Raw genomic sequence first — 22,203 nt, 5'->3', positions numbered from 1 at the left:
TCAAATATTGGAAAAATTGCCAATGCTCCATTCTGGTTTGCATTATACATATATAAATGTGCCTCAAGCACATATGGCAGTCAAAGAAAATTGTTGCGATTCTGGTATCATAAACTTATGGCATGACAGATTAGGCCATCCAGGATCCACAATGATGAAAAGGTTCATTGAAAATACACATGGGCATCCACTGAAAGGTCAAAAGATCCACAAAATAGATAAAATGCCTCAATGTGCATCTTGTTCTCTTTGAAAATTAATTACAAGGCCTTCGCCATTAAAAGTCGACAAAGAAACACCAATGTTTCTTGAAAGAATTCAAGGTGACATATGTGGACCAATTCATCCACCATGTGGACCATTTAGATACTTCATGATCTTAATAGACGCATCCAGCAGATGGTCTAATATCTCTTTATTATCGACTCGTAATGTTGCTTTTGCAAAATTTCTTGCTCAAATTATCAAATTACGTGCACATTTTCCGGATTATACCATTAAAAGAGTAAGGCTTGATAATGCGGAAGAATTTACATCACATGCTTTTGATGATTATTGCATGTCTGTGGGGATTGTTGTAGAACACCCTGTTGCTCATGTACACACACAAAATGGCTTAGCCGAGTCGTTGATCAAACGCCTACAGCTAATAGCTAGACCATTAATAATGAGGACAAAACTCCCTGTTTCTATTTGGGGTCATGCAATTATGCATGCTGGATCATTAATCCGCGTGAGACCAAGTGCAAATCATAAATACTCTCCCACACAACTTGTTTATGGAAATGAGCCAAATATCTCTCATCTTAGAATTTTTGGTTGTGCTGTGTATGTTCCTATTGCACCATCACAACGCACAAAAATGGGTCCCCAAAGAAGGTTGGGAATATATGTTGGATATGAAACATCTTCCATCATAAGATACCTTGAACCTTTAACAGGTGATGTATTAACAGCACGTTTTGCTGATTGTCATTTTAACGAGACAATGTTCCCGACATTAGGGGGAGAAATGAAAAAGCAAGAAAGAGATATATCATAGTGTGTGCCATCATTGTTACACCTAGACCCAAGATCAAAACAAAGTGAGACAGAGGTTCAAAAAATAATACATCTACAAGAAATTGCAAATCAGTTACCTGATGCATTTACTGATATAAACAGGGTCACTAAATCTCATATACCAGCTGCTAATGCTCCAGCTCGAGTTGAGATTCCAAGCAAGCAAAACCATAATAATGCACCTCATGAATCTCAAAAATGTTTAAAACGTGGAAGGCCAATCGGTTCAAAGGATAAAAATCCTCGAAAAAGAAAGGGTTCTGAGAAGGATACTGACCCTAAGGAATGAATGATTGACAAAACCTTCCCTCAGGAAAGAATAAATGATATAACATTTCCTCATGAAGAAATAAATGATTCCAATAAAGAATTGTCAATAAACTATGATAAATCACATATAATGTGGGATCGAGATGAAATGGAAAATATTGATGATATATTTTCTTATTCTGTGGCAAGCGATATCATGGAAGAAAATGATGACCCTGAACCAAAATCTATAGATGATTGTAAAAATCGACAAGATTGGAACAAATGGAAAGATGCTATGCAAGCTGAATTAAACTCACTAAACAATCGAAAGGTTTTTGGACCTATTGTCATTACACCAAAGTCAATGAAACCTGTAGGATATAAATGGGTTTTTGTGAGAAAACGAAATGAGAAAAATGAAGTTACAAGATATAAAGCAAGACTTGTAGCTCAAGGTTTTTCTCAGAGGCCAGGAATTGACTATGAAGAAACGTATTCTCCTGTTATGGATGCTATTACGTTTAGATATTTAATCAGCTTAGCAGTCTCTAAAAAGTTAGAGATGCGTCTTATGGATGTTGTCACAGCTTACTTGTATGGATCACTAGATAGTGACATCTATATGAAAATTCCCGAAGGATTTAAACTCCCCGATGCAATAAGCTCAAAGCCTAAGGAAATGTATTCCATCAAATTACAAAGATCCTTGTATGGACTGAAACAATCTGGAAGGATGTGGTACAATCGTTTGAGTGATTATTTGATAAGCAAATGATACACAAATAATCTTATTTGTCCATGTGTCTCCATCAAGAAGACAACATCAGGATATGTGATCATAGCTGTGTATGTTGACGATCTAAATTTAATTGGGACACAAAAAGAAATTAATGAAGCAATTGCTCTTTTAAAGAAAGAATTCGAAATAAAAGATCTTGGAAAAACCAAATATTGTCTTGGTTTACAAATTGAGCATATGCATAATGGGATGCTTGTGCATCAGTTAACTTATACTGAGAAACTCTTAAAACGTTTCAATATGGACAAAGTAAATCCTTTAAGCACACCGATGGTTGTTAGATCACTCAATGTTGACAATGATCCATTTCGTCCTTGCGAAGATAATGAAGAGATTCTTGTTCCCGAAGTACCATACCTCAGTGCAATTGGAGCACTTATGTATCTTACTAACTGTACAAGACCTGACATTTCTTTTGCAGTTAATTTATTGGCAAGATTCAGTTCATCCCCTACTAAAAGATATTGGAATGGCATTAAACATATTTTTCGGTATTTAAAAGGAACTGTTGATTTAGGTTTATTTTATCCTAACGATTCAAAAGAAGGGTTAGTTGGTTATGCAGATGCAGGTTATTTATCTGATCCCCATAAAGCAAAATCTCAAACTGGATACGTATTTAAGAATGGAGGAACTGCGATTTCATGGCGTTCTCAGAAACAAACACTCATTGCAACATCTTCAAATCATGCTGAAGTCATTGCATTGCATGAAGCTTCAAGAGAATGTGTATGGTTAAGATCTATGTCACGACACATATTGATTTCTTGTGGTCTAGAGAAAGATCGAATCCCAACTCCTATCTATGAAGATAATGCAGCTTGTGTCTCGCAAATGAAGGAAGGGTATATCAAAAGTGAAAGAACAAAGCATATACCACCAAGATACTTTGAGTATACTCGGGACCTTATTCAAGACAATCAGGTTGAGATGAGATATGTCCAATCCAACAACAACTCAGCTGATCTTTTCACAAAAGCACTTCCCACAACAACATTCAGAAAACATGTCCATGATATTGGCATGCGCCATGTACGAACGATGTAACGACTTGCAACTTGAGGGGGAGCTATATGCTGCACTTTTTTTCCCTTAGCTAAAGCTTTTTCCCATTGGGTTTTTCTTTAGCAAGGTTTTTAATGAGGCAGTACAAGACCCTGAAGTTTGAAAATGTGTCATCCAAGGGGGAGTGTTATAAGAGTGTCGGTAAGACACTTGCAAGTGGTGGACGAAATTTTCAAACCAATTATAGATGTTTGTCTCCTACATAGTGTTTTTGAATAGTTATTTAGTATTATAAATACCATGTGTTAGTAAAGAAGAGATGTATCCAGTAAAATTGCAATTCTCACATTTTATTTTACTTTATTGTTTCTTTGTTACTAAGTTCAATTATTACTTCAATAATCTTGTTATAATTAGAGCTAATATTATAACACATATATATATATATATTAGGGTCATGGCATTGCTATGACGCAAGCAAATCAAACATATCAAATGCAAAAATAGTACAAACATGTGTTAGTAACACACTTTCTCGTATTTGATCACTTTGTATTAAGATTTGTTTAAAACAGCCAGCCCACAACCCACAAGATACAAAACCTCAATTAAATATTCCACGTACGCGTATTTCCCTTCTATCCATCTTAAAATTGTCTTTTAACCAAACAATAGTCATTCACTTACTTTTAAATCATCATATAGTGTGTGTGTGTAATATGTTTGATTACAAAGTTAGGCCAAACTAATGATCGAAGAACATATACTATGTATACCTTAAATTATATATTTTATAAGGTATATTATAAGTATTTATATCCGTATGTTTAATTACCTTCTCAAATAAAATAAAAATAACAATACAACAATTTTTTGTAAGTGTTTATGTTAGTTCATTTATTAGTTTAAACGTAACTTCGTCTCCTATGATCATTTTCAACTCAACTTTGTCTCCTCCGACCATATTCAACTCAATTCCGTCTCATCCAACTATTTTCAGACGTACAATTTTCAACTCAAAATAGGGAACGACATTTTTGAAACTTCATTTTCTCCGTAGAATTTCTAATGGTCTAGTGGTATGATGTTCACCCTTTCAATTGAAGGTGATGAGTTTCCATCCTTACAAATACAAGATTTAAATGATTTTAAGTGCAAATAAAATTTCCAGTTAAAAAAAAGAAACATAAAAGGAGGAAGTAGATGATGCAACCCCTATGAGATCATCCCATTTTTAGCTTTCCAGCCATGTTCAAAATCATCAAAAGTTTTTTTATATCAATCAAAAATTAATGATTTTATCAACACTTAATTTGAACCATGAAAAAATCTGGCCAGTCACAACTAATTGACAAGAATCAATATATGGTTTATTATTCTACTCGATCACCGTTCAAATATTCCTAATTTCCTATACTTAGTTTCGTCAAGTTGTTCATGTTCATGAATCTATACACATTGTTTCAAATTAGAGAAAAGGAAAATAATAATAATAATAATAATAATAATAATAATAATAATAATAAAGTAAAGATGAATATATACTCAAATCTTACCAAACAAAGAAAATACTCTAAAAGTCAAGAAGAGGAATCGGCATAACACTTACTTATATCGTGCCAATTTGCTCAATCAATTTGGTGCATTATTTTAACATGGTGTAAGATCTCAGAAATTTATGCTTTCTCCATGACTTGCTAGAGTTATACAAATACACGTTCTTTTCACTGGAAAATGGCCAAGGCATTTCACCAAGTGTGTTTAACAATCCTATAGAGTATTTGGCGGACAAGGAATGAGGTGGTATTTAATAGGAAGCCGGCTTGTTTAAGCCGGTTGATAGGTGAAATTAAAGCACCAAGTTTTGTGTGGGTGAAGAGTCGAGCAAGGTGGTCGGGATTAACATGGGAAAGTTGACAGCCTTTTAATGTAGTTGATCGATAGAGAGTGTTGGGTTGTTTTTCTTTTGAGAGGATTGGTTTTGTTGACCATTGTAAAATCAGATACCACTTTGCTAGTTTTTTAATAAAATTTTCTTTGTTGGTAATTAAAAAAATCATATACATGTAACCTTTTGAGCTAAATATTTTTTTCTGTTTTTTTCCCTTATATTTTTTTTATATATTTGTAACCTTATAATATAAACTAAAAGAAAATTAATTGGTTAATAATAATTTCTCATTTTCTTCTAACTTTTTAGTTTCCTTATAATCGTGTGTGTTTTAACATTGCTGGTAGTGTTCAATTATTAACGAGGAGGATAGTACTGCTCAATGATATATTCTGGTGTGGTAAGTACAAAGTTATGTGGTGGGGGCTTTTAAGCATGTTCAAATCTTATTGGGTACTAACAGAATCTAATGCCCATAACCTAATCATAAGCATAAGTTAAAAATAACAAAAGAACATTTGTACTTTCTAGTCAACCAAATAATTTAGGATCAAATTATTATTAGATATGTAAAGTTAGAAGGCATTATCTATATATTATATTGCAAAATCACTCAATTATTTTTTTTCTTTGTTTTTTAATATATACTTACAAGTTATATGTATAAGTTTATATTGCATATCATATATTTATATGTTTTCTTCTTCTAAAGTATTAATAAAGATATAAAATAACTCTTATGATTTGCATTTAACTTTAACAAACTATAGTTTATAAATTTATTTAACTATTATTATTATTATTAAAATAATTATTATAGATATATTAATTCAACCCCAATTGAATTGCGAGTTCACATGTTACAACGTGCATGCATGGTTTAACATGTTTACGTCCAATTTTGGTTCAGTTTAACAGTCCCGCCGCAACACGCTTGACTTTAGAAGTTTGGCAACAAAGTTTTTTTTTTTTTTAAAAAAAAAGCCAAATACACACGTGTGTATTTAAATTATTTTTTTTTCTCGACATTCTTATGTAAACTTTTTGATGAACCAAACGGATATCGATATCGTTACTGGTATTCTCTTTTATGGTTTTTGATCGGTATAAAGCATGGGTTGGATATCTTTGGTGCATATCATGAATTTATTCGTTTATATGCTTTCGATCAATGCAAGTGCATGTCAATATCCTTTTAGGTATATCACAACTATATTTCTTTTGAGTTTTATTCGGTTATTATATTGAATGTTAGTATCATAACGAACCAACCAAAGTAGGATCTGCCTTACCAAAATTTAAAAAAAAAAATAAGTAGGGTAACCATGACTTAAAACTTGACAGAGATTTATTTGTATCATTATAATTATTGGGTCTATCTGAGTTTGCTTTCGTTGACTAGTCAGTCAATATTGTATGAAGTAAACTCCTTTCGTCATTTTGTGTTATACTTTTCTTTCTACACCACCATACAATAAGCTCGTGAAAAGAGCAATTCCATGTGTATGTATCTGTGAAAATTGAAAACTTGTCATATATTATTTATTTTATTATATGTATACCCTAGAAAATTTGTAAAAAAATATCATGGAGTTGTAAAAAGATATAAGGCTGATGGTTTTTTGATCTTTTCTCGTTCTTAATAAGGAGTAAAATTATGGGCTAAGGCCTAACCATTTGGGCATTAACATTATTTAGACATTGAGCCTAAGAATTAAGTGTATAAAAATTTAGACATTGGTGCTTGGGCCTACGAGTTAATATTTGGACAATGGGCTTAAGTGCTTAACTGTATAAATTATATTATTAGTAACTGCTATTATTTATGTTAAATTTATATATATTTAATTGAGATCAATTAGATCCTTAACCTTAAGTGTTTGCACTGGTCAGTCTCATTTAAGGATTTAAGGTTTGTTTGCAAGTAGCATGGAAAATTATTTATTTCTATTAATCAATAAGTTTTTATTAGTTTACTAGACTAGATTGGAATCAAATTACACCTGCACTGCTTAAGTTACTGCATATATATATATATATATATATATATATATATATATATATATATATATATAAATGTAATCAAGCTTTGCTCCAAGATTTGATGGAACTGGAAACATAGATGCCCACCAAAAGCCCAAGGAAAAGAATCACAATCATATTCACAGCACTACTCGACGTTTTTAGCTTCATGGCAAACACACCAGCCGCTCGTTTATAGTTTTCCAATGCCATTTTCGTCGATTTATCAAGTTCCTCGTACACCACACCCTTCTTGCTTTTTTCACCTTCTTCTCTAGCCTTTAGATCCTTCTCCGCCTTTTTGTTCTCTTTTAATGTTTCTGTTGGATCGACGTTGAATTCATCCGCAGGCTTTTCTTCTGCTGGTACTTTTGGCGCTGGAGTGATCAGTTTCGGTTGCCTAACGAAGAGAATGTGTCCTTCCAATTTAGCACTGATTTTGTTAAGGTCACAGTTTGCAGAAACTGGAAACTCCACGCGAAATCGACTCCATGTGTTCTGTTGGAGCTTGCGTTCACCACTAATGATCAAGTTTATTGATCTCAGTTGAACCCTCAATTGTTCCTTAGCAAAACCTGATAAATGACAAAATTACTAACATGATAGAACTGATCTGAAAAAAAAAAAAAAATTAAATTAAAATTAAAACTACTTAGATGGTTAATTCTATGAATATAGTGGAAAAGAAAAACACCCACCAGGAAGATAGACGAGAAGAGTATCCGAATCATCTTCGGGTACCCACTCCATTGAAGGCTCGAAATCTTGATAAACTCGAGCTGCTCCCTTTGATTCCATTGTTTATTAGCGTTCGAATGTATAATTTAATGGTATTGAAACATGTACAGTGATAATAGTTAGATATAGTTTGTTTATTGAATGAATTTATATATATATGCCAACATCTAACAGTTTCCCATTTTGAGGTATGAATGTTTGTGAAGTCTTCTTCCCAAATAGATATACCTTTCTTAATTTCCATTCTCAAGCTTTCTTTTGGTTGCTTTGTTTTTTATTTTCCCAAATTCTTTAGATTTAAAAAAAAAACCCTTTACATAAATGACAACCACTGCAACTACACACTATAACTTGGAACTTAAATAAGTTATCTTTTTATAAAAATGAATACAAAACTATTACTTGTACATTAAAACCTATCTGATCTGAGCTCATCATATAACATACAAATGGCAAATGGTGAAAGACTACTAATGTAATAAATGAACTGAGACATATAACAATTACCAAATGTTCAAATTATCCATGCCGAATAGGTAAAGTGGCTTCCTGTATATTGCACATACATTCACTGCAACGAGGGTATCTATATACACTCCTTCCCACAGGTCGTGAAAACACCCGTTTGTTTTGTCTGACTGCTTTCCGGATTCGGGTTTCAAAAACTTTCCATTCGATCGTGTCGTTTTTCATGAAAATGTCTGCGAGTCTGCGTTTATTTGGTCGGATCGTCGGCATTTTCCCTCCACCATAGTATACTCTATAACCTGATACTAAAGATGACAGTTGACTTCCTGAATCGGTCATGGCAAAAACATCCGATGCTATACATGTTATGAAGTCTAGTGCTGCTAGCTGCAAAATATTAAAAAAAAATACAAAAACAAAAATTGATTAGAAAAAGCACACATCCCAAACACCCTATATCTCTATTTTCAAAGGTTGACTTATGAGTCAACTGGACTACACTTTGACTACAAAATTGATATGAAAACGAGTGTAAACATGCTTTTTTGAAATAAAAGTAAATGCTAAATATACCTGAGAGGAGAAGTTTAAGAAAGGTTCAATTTCAGATGGCGACAACAGGTCCTCTTTAGTGACCAAATTAGGAAACAGTTTCGTTAAAGCATTCAGCCTTGTTTTTCCACCATAAATTTGTGCACCTGCCAAAAATATCTGTGTATCGCGCTTGAAACCAAGGCCAGCAAGCATAAGCACGGTTTCCTCAGGCATTAACGGGCATAGACCTTCTGCCTTAAGTCTATCTGGTGAAGGTATCCTGAAACAACTCAAAAGAAAGAAAATGAATGTTCATTAAATTATACACAGGTTATTAAAATGTTTATTATACATACTTGGTGGTGTTATTTATCTCCACTAATCCGGGAAAATGAATTTCACGGTATGCTTGCAGCTCCTTCTTCTCTTCTTCACCACCACCAAAATCACATAAAGAATGAGCCACCATGTCAATTTCAAACCTCAAGTGTAAAGCCAAGTATCGGAAATCTTTTTTGATTTTTCCCTTTGACTTTGCAAAGGGTCCAACCAGGTTTTCATCCAATATTCCTGAATGTGATGCATTCTGACGCATTCTTTGAATCAACAAAACAGCGGTTGATTGTATTTTTGGAGTAAATTGCAGAGCATGAAAATTGCATCTGCAACGGAGTCTCTGTATCAAGTTCCCACATAACAAACAAATGTTTAAACAAATCTACGTTAAAAATATGAATGAATTTACAACAATACCCTTTATGAATATATACACTACCTGCAAGTGATATGGTATTGGATCAGATGCCAAACGATTACCAAAGCCTACAAAATGAATAACTCTGTTCTTTATTAAGAGTGGAAGAATATTTTTCAGGTAAAAACTGGGCTTCGCCTCTTTTGCAATATCAACATCCGTCACCTGCATAGTTTCAGCAAATCACATATTTTTTTCATAACAAAACACTATCTTTGCATGAGATAAATTAGTCAGTCAGTCACTCACCACACTACCGATGGCTTCAAGATCCAGTGACTGTAACTCCTTTGGCAACTCCTTCACAATACGAATATCGGGTTTGAGGTAATCAATAAAATAGTCCTGTTGATATATATCTGCAAATTGACTAACAAGTAAAATAATTCAACATAGAATCAAAATGTTAATGGAAAAACATGAGTTGTTACCTACCTCACGTCTTGCCACACACTACTGAACATAAAGGTTGGAATAACAAGAGTTGCATTAAGTAATCTTGCAACTGCAACAATATTGCAGACCTGTTGTTAAACCAAGAGTAAGGTTGAACATCATGAGACAATAAATAAATAATTAAGAAGCAGGAATCAATGTTTGCAGATAGAACTTACAGCAACTCTTTGTTGGTTGATACCACCATTTGCAGTAACCATAATGTAGCCATTGTTTCCCTCTGAAAGATAAAACAAACAAACATGAACTTAAAGGATGTGTTTAGGTAATAAGCAGAGGCGGACGTTTGGAAATAGGTACCGCTGGGTTTCCAAACGCGTTGATTGGCACAGGGCTGCCACAAGGAAGCAACGGCATGATAGGGCTCCAACCACAAATCTTTGGGCTCTGTAGAAGTAGATTTGAACTGAGCCAAGGCATGAGCTGCTTTATGTAAGAGCCTTACATAAGGTGTTTTATGAGGCTTCTGCTTTAGTTTACTACTACTACTATCAATCTTTGTGAGTTCATCCTGAGAGTTATGAATAATAATAATGTGAGTGTGAATTAGAGTTGACCTAATTGCATTGATCTATTATACAACAAAATGCATTGAATTTGAGGTGAAATGAATAAATAATGGTAAAAAAGATGTAGAATTTGAAGAGTAAATAAATAATAATAATAATAATAATAATACCGACCGGAAGTGAGAGTGTTGAGGAGGAGGAATTTGAAGATGATGATTTGAAGAAGCGTAATTTGAGAGCTTTATTAACAGAAGAAGAAGAAGAAGAAGAAGAATCTTGGATCCGAGAAAGCATAAAGCAATTGGTGAGGATGAAGAATGTAACCAATATCCCAATTGCTAAACAACGCCAGCTTCTTCTTCTTCGATTATTATTATTATTATTAGAAGTAGCTGAAGCTGTAGTTTTCTTCTTCATCATCTTCTGTAATTGCAAAGGAAAGGATATATCATCTGATCTCATCTCATCTCATTTCATTTCATCTCTCTCTCTCTCTCTCTCTGTCTATTTGCTTCGGGGTCAATAATAATAAAGGGGTCAAAAGTTCATTTTAAACAACATTTAGGCTGAGGGGTGTGGAGCGCGAGAGGGGGCGCGTGAGCCCATCCGGGGCGCGAGCACCACACCACCGAGGCGCGAAAGGGGCGCGAGCACGCAGACCAAGGCGGGCGCAAGGCCAGTCACGGCAGAAAATGGGCGTAAAGTAGGCTTGGGAATGCGTGAAGAGCCGTTGGGGCTTAGAAATAGAGCCGTTGGCTCTTTATTTTTATTAAAAAAAAAAAAAATTTCTCTATAAAACCAATATCACATACCACCCAAAACCAATATCACATACCAATATCACATACCAATATCACATACCACACCCAAAACCCAAAATCACCCTATCTTCCAAACCTTTTTTTAAAAACATGGCTGGAAATTGGTACCCAAACCTAGATTCAGATTACAGTTACGACGATTTATGGTCGGCACCGGACCAACCGATGTTTTATTCGGGGTCGCAACAATCATCCGGCTTTCAACCATCCAACATACAACCGTCTCCTAACTTTGTTGTTCCGGAGACACAAGAACCAGAAGGTGAAGCTGCGGGACAAAGAAGACGCGTCCACCGGAAAAAACAAGTTGCAACGGACGGGTCGGGTTCGGCTTCGACTGGAAGGACGAAACGGAAAACCACTCCGTGGTCATCGGATGAGAAGGAAGCCCTGTGTCGGGCTTGGATAGTCATTTCTGAGGATCGGCGTTGCGGTAATTGTTTTAACGTTTTTAAAAATGATTTTTAATAAAAAAGTTAAATAAAAAAGTTAAATGACTTACAAATTTATTTATGCATTTTGCAGCGGACTACCAAAAGAGCAAGGTCTTTTGGACAAAGGTTAGGGAGACGTTCTATTCGCTCGTTGGGAGTACAGAGCGGAACGCCGATATGATTTCGGGTCGGTGGACCGAAATCAGAAAATTTGTCGGCTTGTTTACTAATCTGTTCAACAGGAACGCCGGTCGTATGAGACCAAGTGGCAGTGACGATTTGGCGGTTTATAATTTCACTGTCGAAGAGTGGAAGCAGGAGTGCCTGCGGAGGTATGGGACGGTGAAGACGTGGGACGATGTAAAGGTGTGTGAGAGGTTGAGAAGGTGTTCTAAGTGGGTTGAGCTGGTGGCGCCGGACCTTGATGCGGAAGTAGGGCCGAAACGGACTAAAACTAGTTCGTCTGGAGCGTATAGCACTTCCGCCGGGTCGGATTGCCGGGTTGGATTCGACCTAAACGTTGCGGGGGAGGAAACGTCTTCACCGCCGAGGAGGCGGCCATTGGGAAGGGACGCTAGGGGGATAAAACCGGCTGAGGGGGAAGCCGTAAACATCACCGATCTTGTTGAATCCCTCAATAAATTCAACAAAACCATGGAGGTGGTCTCTAATGACAAAAAGGAAAAAAAAAGAATGAGAGATTTGGACTTCCTTACAAGAGACTTCAGTAACCTAAATCCGGTCGACCAAATGCTGATGGAAAAACAAAAGGAACGTATCCGGAAGAGGTTGATCGAAGAAGACCAAGCCGAAGAATAAGAATAATGTTTTTTTTTAGTACTTTAATTTATTTTTTTAGATATTAATGTGTTTTTTTAATTAATGTGTGTTTTTTTAAATAATTTATGAGTTTTTTTAATAATACGTTTTTTTTAATACATTTATAAAAAAATAAAAAAAAATCCGCTCGCGCCCCCTCTCTCGCCCCTCCACACCAGGGCCCGGGGCGCGAGCACCACAACCAACACCCATCTTATCAAGTTTCTCTCTCTGCCACACGTCACAATATTATTGGCTGGAGCCCCCACTCGCGCCCCCTCTCGCGCCCCCCACACCCCTCAGCCTTAGGCTGAGGGGTGTGGGGCTTCAACGGGGGCGCTAGAGCCCCTCCGCTCGCGCCCCCAGGCGCTAACACCACACCACCGGGGCGCTAACGCGAAAAACCATGCAGGCGTGAGCCTGTTAGCGGGAGAAGAGAGAGAAAAGCTTGTCTTGGTTTTAGGAAAAGAGCCGTTGGGCTCTTATTAAATTAAAAAAAAAAATTCCTATATAATACCCCATTTCACCCATTTTTATACCACAACTTCAAACCTTCACCCAAAATCAATTTATCTTCTCAACTTTTTTTAAAAAAAATGGCTGGAAATTGGTACCCAAACCTTGATTCAGATTATATTGACGACGATTTATGGTCGTCACCGCACCAACCGATTTTTTATTCGGAGCCGCAAGAATCATTCGGCTTTCAACCATCCAACACACAACCGTCTCCTAACTTTATTTTATTTTTAGATATTAATGTGTTTTTTTTATTAATGTGTGTTTTTTTTAATAATTTATGAGTTTTTTTAATAATACGTTGTTTGAATATATTTATAAAAAAATAAAAAAAAAAAATTCGCTGGAGCCCCTCCACACCAGAGCCAGGGGCTCCAACACCCCCCTTATCCAGTTTCTCTCTCTGCCACACGTCATAATATTATTGGTTGGAGCCCCCATTAAAGCCCCCATTAGAGCCCCCCATACCCCTCAGCCTTATATACATAGACAGATAGATGTGATGTGATGTGATGTGATGTAATTTATTAACAATCAATTGCATTCCGTGACTGAAGAATCAAAGTGGCTTGTAGTTGTAGATCTATCTTATGTTATTTCATTTTATACTCCATATATTTATGTTTCATGAGAATTGCCCTCCCACATGCCGCTTTACACCCTTCAATTTACAAGTTGATTATTTTATTCATGAAAATAGGCTATTTTTTTTTTTATAAAATTTGGGGTAATACTGAAATTTGAAAGTTATCATATTGTCCTCAATTATGGTTTATATATTGTAGACATTAGAAACTGATTTTTAGAGAAATAAATATCATCCTTACATTATGTGTAAAATTGGGTAGAAACAGCTCACAATAATCCCTCTTATTTCTCTTTCATATAAACAGATTGGGTTAAAAATGGTTAATATAGTCTTTGATGAGCTAAATTAAAAATCTTCATTAATATAAAGATGTAGGTAAATGCATTACAATATGTATAAATGAATAGATGTATCATCAATCATCATGGATCTCTTATAATTATGGGAAAAGGAAGTATAATAGAAGCCATGTGACTTGGTGGAGAATGAGAAAAATGTTTTAATAAACAAGTGTCGGATCTAGAACGAATGAACAATGGTGATATTGTAGTTTATATATAATTTAATAAGGTGCCATCTAGCTCAAAAATACACTAATGGGTCAGATTTGAACACAATATATAGCATATATTTTATTTTTAAAACAAACAATGCAAGTTTATAAATACATTGATCAAGATAAGATTTATTCACCATACAGTACAAACACTTGAATGTTTGTATCAGTTTGCAAATTGCATAACATACTTCATTAGCACAACTAAAAATTATTTCTTGGAGATCCAATAAAAAAATAACATCAAGTAGAATTACAAAAAAGTCAAATGTCTTTACTTTCATACAAATATATTAAGTATCTTCAGTATATATATTTACCATAACTTGAACATCAAGTGACCAGCTTTTGATGAAAAATGAATTAAAATATACATACACTCCAGATCTGATTATTGACTACGCCCAACTCAGATCTCTTCATTGAATCCACCACCGTCATCATCAATGTCGAGTCTTTGACCTTGCATAGACATGTGAAAACCGCAAGGTTTTTCTGCCGAATCAAACTACAAATTTGGATATATTAATTAATATGACATCTCATACGCCTCGTGATCTGGAGTTTTGTATATGAATCCCGAGTCATCACTTGATCGCCTCTTCACCACGCTCGCCCTTTGCATTAGCCGAACCAATGCTTGCACAACTTCAGACATGGGAGGCCGGAATTCTGGTTCAGGCTGTACGTATACAAAACCAAATCAATCATCTTACTTTTCTCTCAATTTTCATGAAAGTGTTAACAAATCAAAATTGCAAGAACAAAATTCGAAAAGTTACCTGGACACAAAGAGCAATGATGTCAGCAAAGCGAGATAAAGACTTTGCAGGATACATGCCGTTCAATGCAGGGTCAACCATATTGGCCAAGGAATCAATATCATGGAGTTGAGGGGTGGCCCATCTTACAAGTGATTGTTCGGATCTCGCTCTTGAACTACATACATACATACATACATACATAACACGAAATAAATTAATCTCTTAAATATTAAAGAAATATGATTTAAGGTGTCATTACCTGTCTAGTGGCTTCCGACCAGTCAACAGCTCCAACATCACCACACCAAAGCTATAAACATCACTTTTTACAGTGTATATGCCAGACAACGCGAATTCAGGAGCACTATAACCAAATGAGCCAACCAACTGTGTCGCCACCTGTACAAATTTTAACAAACTTATTCAAATTCCAACATCACTACTCTAAAAAGAGAGGCTTTTTAGCATGAAATCAAAATTACCTCTCGCTCTGTGTTTGGTGTGAGGGCAGCTAAACCACAGTCTGATAAATGAGGATTGAGTTCTTCATCGAGTAAAATATTTGCTGACTTTAAGTTTCTATGTACAACAGAAGGTAGGCAAACTTCATGCAAGTACCTGCCAATAAAAACGCTTCTGTTAAAGCAAGAATAAAAAAATTCAAATATTTATATTTACATGGATGGTGACATACTCAAGAGCTCGAGCAGTGCCAAGTGCAACCTTAACACGTGCATTCCATGTTAAGGTTTTGCTGCTGTCATCAGCAAAATGCAGCAAATCTTGCAAGCTGCCATTTGCAATGTAATCATAAACCAAAAGACGTTGCCCGTGCTCTGCACAATATCCAGCCAATGGAACTATGTTTGGATGCCTTAAGCGTGACATGTTAGAAACAGCTTCAACAAAGTAATCTTCCTCTTGAAGTGATAATGCTGCATTATCTATCTTCTTAACAGCCATCACCTAGGACAAAGTCACAAAACAAGCGTATACCCACAATAAACTTGAATATCCACCAATTTGTGAACTTTTTAAACAATAGATGAAAATGAATGTACCTTCCCATTGGAGAAATCCGCTTTATAAACACGACCTAAAGAACCTTCACCGATTATATTGTCTTGGGAGAAACTGTTTGTTGCTGTTTGAAGAGCTGCAACAGTGTAGGAGCTAGTAGTTATAGGGGATTTCACTCTCTTTATAGATCCGCTTTTCGCTCTTTCAAATGATGAGTTGTTTTCTGTTGGCAGGGGCTTTAAATCAGTTATGCTGGCTGTGGGAATTACCCTCTGCTCTTGCATTTCTGCATTAACTGCATACGACAATTTAAAAAAAAAACTTGTATCATGTACACAATCTGCACAATTATGCCTTTCTCATTAATGGGCATATGCATAAAAAAAATAATTAAAAAAATGAGTTGAACCTTTCTCGCCAATAACAGGAGAATTTACTGTGGAAGTTCGTCTGACATTTTCGGTCCTTTTCCGTTTTTGAAGGCAGAAAATAAGAACAAGAACTGCAAAAAGTATGACGAATGCAGCACCCAAACTGATGCCTAAAATAGCTCCGGTGCTCAGTTTCTTTCCATCGCTTGTATCTGATGATGGCACATCATGTGTATGCGATGGAGGAGAACGGGTGCGATTATTATGAGCTTTACCGGGAGGAGGAGAGGTGTATGGTGGTGGAGGTGGTGCAGGCCCATTATCAAACGAATTTCCATCATATCTGTTTCATTTCAAACTTTCAAGACACAAAAAAATGAATTCATATGATAAGATAAAACACTCATATAAATGTCACGTAACAGCTTACGTGAAAGTAGGGACCGAAAGAAGCTCCTTTGGTATCCATCCACTGAAACGGTTGTTTGCAACGTTTCTGTGATAAAGAAACAGGAATAAAACAACCACCACAAATGATAATGAACATGGCACGTGAAAATTGAAACTTACACATCATTCAAAGGAAGACTAGCTAGGGAGTTTAAAGAACCTGTTAACTGATTGTTCTGCACATGACTGTTAGAAATGAAAGCATTATTACAGTTCCAGGAAAATCACTACAATAAATTATTTTAGTAACGAGTAGTTCAAAGAAAGTGGCTTACAATGTTGAAATGCTTGACAATGAACTCAGGGAATTTGGTAGATCTCCTGTGAGATTGTTATATGAAAGATCCCTGCATCAGCACGTAGCAAGTACGGTTAATATAAGAATGATCTAACTTCATCTATGAATGCAAATAGCAAAGGCAAGATAGTCTGATTGATATTATTATTAAGTTAAAACTTACAAGGTAGTGAGACTAGTAAGATTATTGAATATATCTCCCATATTCTGAGAAAGCAAATTGCGACTAAGGTTCCTGGAAACCAAAAGATATAGGGATTAAAAGTTGTGTACTATAGCAAGACGCATGAGTGTGATTTAATTAATTAATTAATAATCCTGGTGTGACACTCACATGTAATTGAGATTATACATTAACGAGATGGAATATGGAAGATTTCCACTTAAATTGTTGTTTGCAAGATTTCTGCAAAATGAAAATGCATAATAGCATCGGAAAGATTGAAAATAAAAATACATACATAACAAAAGGAGGGGGAAAGTGATTGGTTACAGGCTAGTAAGATTTGGTGGTAGCTGATACGGAAGTGCATCGTGAATGTTGTTTCCACTTAAATCCCTAAAACAGAAGCCAAAAAGATGAATCAGAACGCGGTTGATTAATAATCTTATTAGTGAAATAAAATGATGAGATGTTTGTTATGTTCCTGCTCACAATGTTTTGAGAAATGTGAAGCTTGACAACATGTATCCCAGCGTCCCATCGATCCCTAAATTAGGAAGCTGACTGGCAGGGCAAAAAACAACTAGCCCGATTAATTGAAAACTGATTTGGCATAGCAAGCAGATAATAATAAGATGAAAGATTAAAGTTGAAGTGACTGACATAGAGACAACAGCAGTGGCATCACAGGTAACCCCTCGCCATGACTCGGAGCAAGGGTCAGCACTATTATTAGCTTTCCAATTGGTTAGCTGTGCAGCAGAATTCAAAGAAGTGTACAAAACCTGAAGTGCTTGAACTGCAACAGAACAAAACAATCTCTTAAGAAGCTAAAACAAAATGAATTATCCTAATAATAATAATAAATCATCAACAAGAATAATTATTATAAATCTAAGAAAAAATGAGAAAGAGGAGCGTTAATATAATAATACCATCAGATGGATCAGTAGTGGCATGAACATGATGATCATAAAAACAACAACTACTTATTGAAAGGAAGATCACAAACTTCAATGCCACAAGCCGATCTGCTGCTGCAGTCGTCCCCATTCTATTTTATTTAGAAGTAGATAGAGGAGTTTGACCTAGAACTAGAACATATGTAATAGCAGTAGTAGTAATGAACACAAAGCTTTAGCCATTTACAAACAGAGAGAAAAGAGAGATTCGAAGCTTGAATAATGAAGACAGAAAGAGAGTGAAGTAATAATATTATTAACATAAACATACATACAGAGGAAGAAAGAAAGAAAGAAAGAAAGAAAAGGTGTCGGCGAAGAAACGCAAACAAAAATATATTTTATTTTATTTATTATTATCGAACATATGTTATTATTTTATTATCAAACATAATAACATACGTAACATAGTTTACTTTGAAAGCAGCTTGATTAACGTTTCAAGTGCTCCATCCATCAATCGGACTCAAATGGTTGGTTGGTTGGTTGGTTGGTTGGCTCGTTGACTAACTAACCAATTTGCTTTGCAACTAAGTAACAACACTAGTTAGTATAAGTCAACACATACATGACGACTTGCATTGCATTGCATTGCATCGTTACAATAATAAATCACCTAATCACCCCCACCTAGCTTAGCTATATATATTTTTAACTCTTATTATTATTTATAATAGCACAACATACATAAAACATTATATTACATTACCATTTTTCTTTCTTATATTCAGCTTTATTCTTATTATCTACAACCATAATTTAAAACATTATATTTCAAAAACATATCAAATTTCAATTGACTCATTTTATCTTCAACGTCAAATTCATTTTCAAACTAGAGGGTCTCATCACCCTCTATTTCCCTATGTCAGAAAATCCGGATGGTCCTAAACAAATGGATTCTCGAACGGCGGCGACACATTCGGCCGTATCAAATTGCTAAAGTGTATTCACTTATGGTAACTAACTAGATTTTCACAACGCGCCGGGAAAATTAGTAAAACCTCAACGCTAAAACCTGGGTGTTGGTAAAACCCGAGTGTTACATCGGTGCAAATTCAATTAGTATTGTTTACGTTATTTACGATGTAGACACCATTGGAAACCTTAGCGTCCAATAAATGTATATTCTTCAAATTAATATATAAAAAATAAATTACTTAAAATGAAGTTTGTTTGGTCAGTAAACCTAGCGGTGGTAAAACCAAAGCATTGTCACTTCGGAAATTGAGGCGGTAACTGGGCACGAATTCGGTCGATTTTGGCTATGTACGTTACAGTTCGGAGCTAAAAAGAAAAAAATTATATAAAAATTGAGTGGACCAGTGGGGTGGTGTCGGTCGGTAAGCTCAGGTGATGGTTGGTAAAGCCGAGCGTTGTCGGTCCCGGAAGTTGAGTCTATGCGAATTGGATCAGTTTTCGTCATGATAACAAAACGTAAACAAAAACAAAAATTGTGTCGACAAGTAAGGTGCCGCCAAGTGGCCCAATGGCGACTTAGCGGCACCAAACTTATAAATTATATATATTAGATAACTAACCATAAACACGTCACATATATATTAAAAAAATAAAGTGAAATTGCACATACAGATTGATTACAAACTGTTGGGATATTAATTTTCTTTAAATAAGTAGTTGGTAGTGGAACTACTATGATAAATTGGGTGTCTAATTAAGTATCTATTCTAACATCTTGCTAGCATAGATTTTGGTATTTTTCAATAAAAATGGCCGTTCAAGAAAATAAATAAATAAAAATTATGGGGAATCTATGTTGCCTTGAAATCGACAACTGCAAGTACTGCAAGCAAAGCATATGATCTTTCTTTCAGGTGGCTTTCATATGACTTCTAAGTGGTTCATCAAATTTGCCTTTATGACCCAAAAATTCTGATACATTCAGTTTAGCTCCTTTTGTGATAATAAGCTAGCTTGTGGCCTCTCATAGTCCTAGAATAAATTCTACCATGATTTTATTAGGTTAACTTTGAATTTTAATACATACTTCAACCGATACATGAGAAACTAAAGCAATTCAAAGTTGAGGGGCGTTTTCACTTTTCTCGCCTTAATTTTGTCATTTATAAATCATGTAATGACAAATTCAAGATTCAAAATAATTGAGTTTATTGACCTAGTTGAACAGATAAAACATAGACTCATTGAGTCAATGCAAACACAAATATAATGCCATATGGTTAATTTTTCTAAAAAAAAATTATCGTTTTTAATAGCCATATCTGGCACAAACGTTACATGTCATATAACTACTTAAAAGTTACATAGATATTGTGTATATGGAATCAAAACCGGTGTAAACAACTTATTCTTCAATAAACCAATATATTTTCAACGGAATAGTGAAAATGGCCTAGAATTTCATACAACAAACAATGTTGTGTTCTTGGACGCCCGTCATCCTAGAACAATCATATTATGCAACAACATTTAGGTTCTAACCACACGTATTTTATTTTATTTTAAATTTTGAACCAACAACTTATTAAATTTTTATAGTTTATTTTTTTGTGACTTTTTTATTTATTTTGTTTACAACCACATATTTTAGTGTACTTATTATAGTTTTAAATAGGATTTACGTTTTAGATAAAACTAGTTAATTAGTAAGCACATGAATGTGCTAGTGTAAAATGAGTTATTAGTAAAGCTAGAGTTGCATTTATAACTAGAAAGTTAGAATTAATAAAGTGGTAGTGGAAAACTATTATTTCTTAACTATTTATCGCCTAATGTGTACGTTTTGAAAACCCATGGTGATGTTATATAAAATGGAGGATCAGCAGAGGTTATGTAATGACCAAACAGTCCTAAAAAACATTACACTTTTTCTAGAGTTTGACTTTGGATTTTTCTGTGTGGGCAAACACCTTTTAGCCCCTGGTAATTCACGCATTTACTTAATTTATTATATATTTATTATTATTATAGCCCTTTTAACGACATCAATCATAAATTCATAACCCATTCTAATAACTAACTGAAAAGTATATACCATCAATCTGTAATAAATTAATTATTAATTTCTCAATTTTATGTGGCAAACAATATTTACCATGAAACAAAGTCATGCATCCTACTTACATGAGATGACAACGATGTTACCATGCAATTTAAAAGCCATACACCCTACCCTTATAGGTGCCTCTTCCTCTCAAATAGTTAAAAGCGTTACTTAGAAAAAGAGAAATTAATTTTGACTTAATAAGTAGACTTAAAATGGTCTTAAAAAGATGTTGGTATTAGATGGATGGTAGCTAGAGTGCACATGAAGTCCATTGTTAGGTATGAGCTTAGTTAGCTGGATGTTGACATTGGGCAGGTGAGATTTCCCCATTAATTGTCATTGTCCATACATAGCATAAATTTCTCAGTTTCATATACTATTACTAGATATATATATGTCTTCTTCATGTATATTTGGACAATGACTATTTATAATCTTTAATTTTTCGCAACTCATAACTTAACCTTTTCCTTTTGATGGGCAAAATTAATTTATAGATAAAAAACGAATTAGATTAATTTATAGATCAACTAAAATTATTGTATTTTGTTTCTTTTGATTTTTTGTTTATTGTGATTTACAAATAAGAGAAAAACAAATTTAGGATGAAGTTATTTTTGTTATAACTTTCAATTAGAGTTTTATAAATAAATGTCAACTATATTACTAAAAGAAGAGTGTATGTATGTATGTATGTATAACTTATTTAAATAAAGAGAGATAAACAACGAAAATAGGTGATGGTTGAATGGTGATTAATGGAAGTAGATATAATTAATGATGGTGACCGATAACGGGTGGTAGTTCAAGAACACATTGAAGATATTGTTAGGAATACCAGGAATATTTTTAACATATGTTAAAAACATAATTATATGGTTCAAGTTACTCGTGCCACATAAGCTAGCAATATACACCA

At 34.6% G+C, this 22,203-nt stretch overlaps 3 protein-coding genes across 3 annotated transcripts; all 3 read right to left on the bottom strand.

Moving 5' to 3' along the window:
• Positions 1 to 7,084: 7,084 nt before the first annotated feature.
• LOC143635509 (uncharacterized) lies at positions 7,085 to 8,074 on the bottom strand. The gene is made up of 2 exons (XM_077103330.1): positions 7,730 to 8,074; positions 7,085 to 7,606 (listed from the first exon to the last, which is right to left on the bottom strand). The coding sequence occupies exons 1-2, from the start codon at positions 7,827 to 7,829 to the stop codon at positions 7,092 to 7,094; spliced, it is 615 nt and encodes a 204-aa protein (XP_076959445.1). The 5' UTR covers positions 7,830 to 8,074; the 3' UTR covers positions 7,085 to 7,091.
• Positions 8,075 to 8,106: 32 nt separating this feature from the next.
• Positions 8,107 to 10,948, bottom strand: LOC143635508 (O-fucosyltransferase 15-like). The gene is made up of 9 exons (XM_077103329.1): positions 10,665 to 10,948; positions 10,282 to 10,492; positions 10,140 to 10,201; positions 9,961 to 10,049; positions 9,775 to 9,895; positions 9,547 to 9,690; positions 9,128 to 9,447; positions 8,811 to 9,051; positions 8,107 to 8,624 (listed from the first exon to the last, which is right to left on the bottom strand). Exons 1-9 carry the CDS (start codon positions 10,908 to 10,910, stop codon positions 8,289 to 8,291), a joined length of 1,770 nt encoding a protein of 589 aa, XP_076959444.1. The 5' UTR covers positions 10,911 to 10,948; the 3' UTR covers positions 8,107 to 8,288.
• A 3,447-nt stretch (positions 10,949 to 14,395) lies between these two features.
• LOC143635507 (protein STRUBBELIG-RECEPTOR FAMILY 8-like) lies at positions 14,396 to 18,342 on the bottom strand. Its single transcript, XM_077103328.1, has 16 exons — positions 18,230 to 18,342; positions 17,958 to 18,093; positions 17,787 to 17,858; positions 17,625 to 17,690; positions 17,466 to 17,537; positions 17,295 to 17,366; positions 17,109 to 17,180; positions 16,954 to 17,019; positions 16,814 to 16,879; positions 16,422 to 16,726; positions 16,054 to 16,298; positions 15,687 to 15,958; positions 15,475 to 15,610; positions 15,252 to 15,391; positions 15,011 to 15,167; positions 14,396 to 14,910 (listed from the first exon to the last, which is right to left on the bottom strand). Exons 3-16 carry the CDS (start codon positions 17,816 to 17,818, stop codon positions 14,758 to 14,760), a joined length of 1,854 nt encoding a protein of 617 aa, XP_076959443.1. The 5' UTR covers positions 17,819 to 17,858; positions 17,958 to 18,093; positions 18,230 to 18,342; the 3' UTR covers positions 14,396 to 14,757.
• Positions 18,343 to 22,203: the final 3,861 nt, after the last annotated feature.

This window comes from Bidens hawaiensis, unplaced genomic scaffold (assembly GCF_021521415.1).
Source record: "Bidens hawaiensis isolate Kalapana, Puna unplaced genomic scaffold, B.hawaiensis_p1.1 tig00007515_1, whole genome shotgun sequence".
Lineage (NCBI taxonomy): Eukaryota > Viridiplantae > Streptophyta > Magnoliopsida > Asterales > Asteraceae > Bidens > Bidens hawaiensis.
The sequence above is the reverse complement of the archived record's forward strand: the minus strand, read 5'-3'. Positions and strand labels throughout refer to the sequence as shown.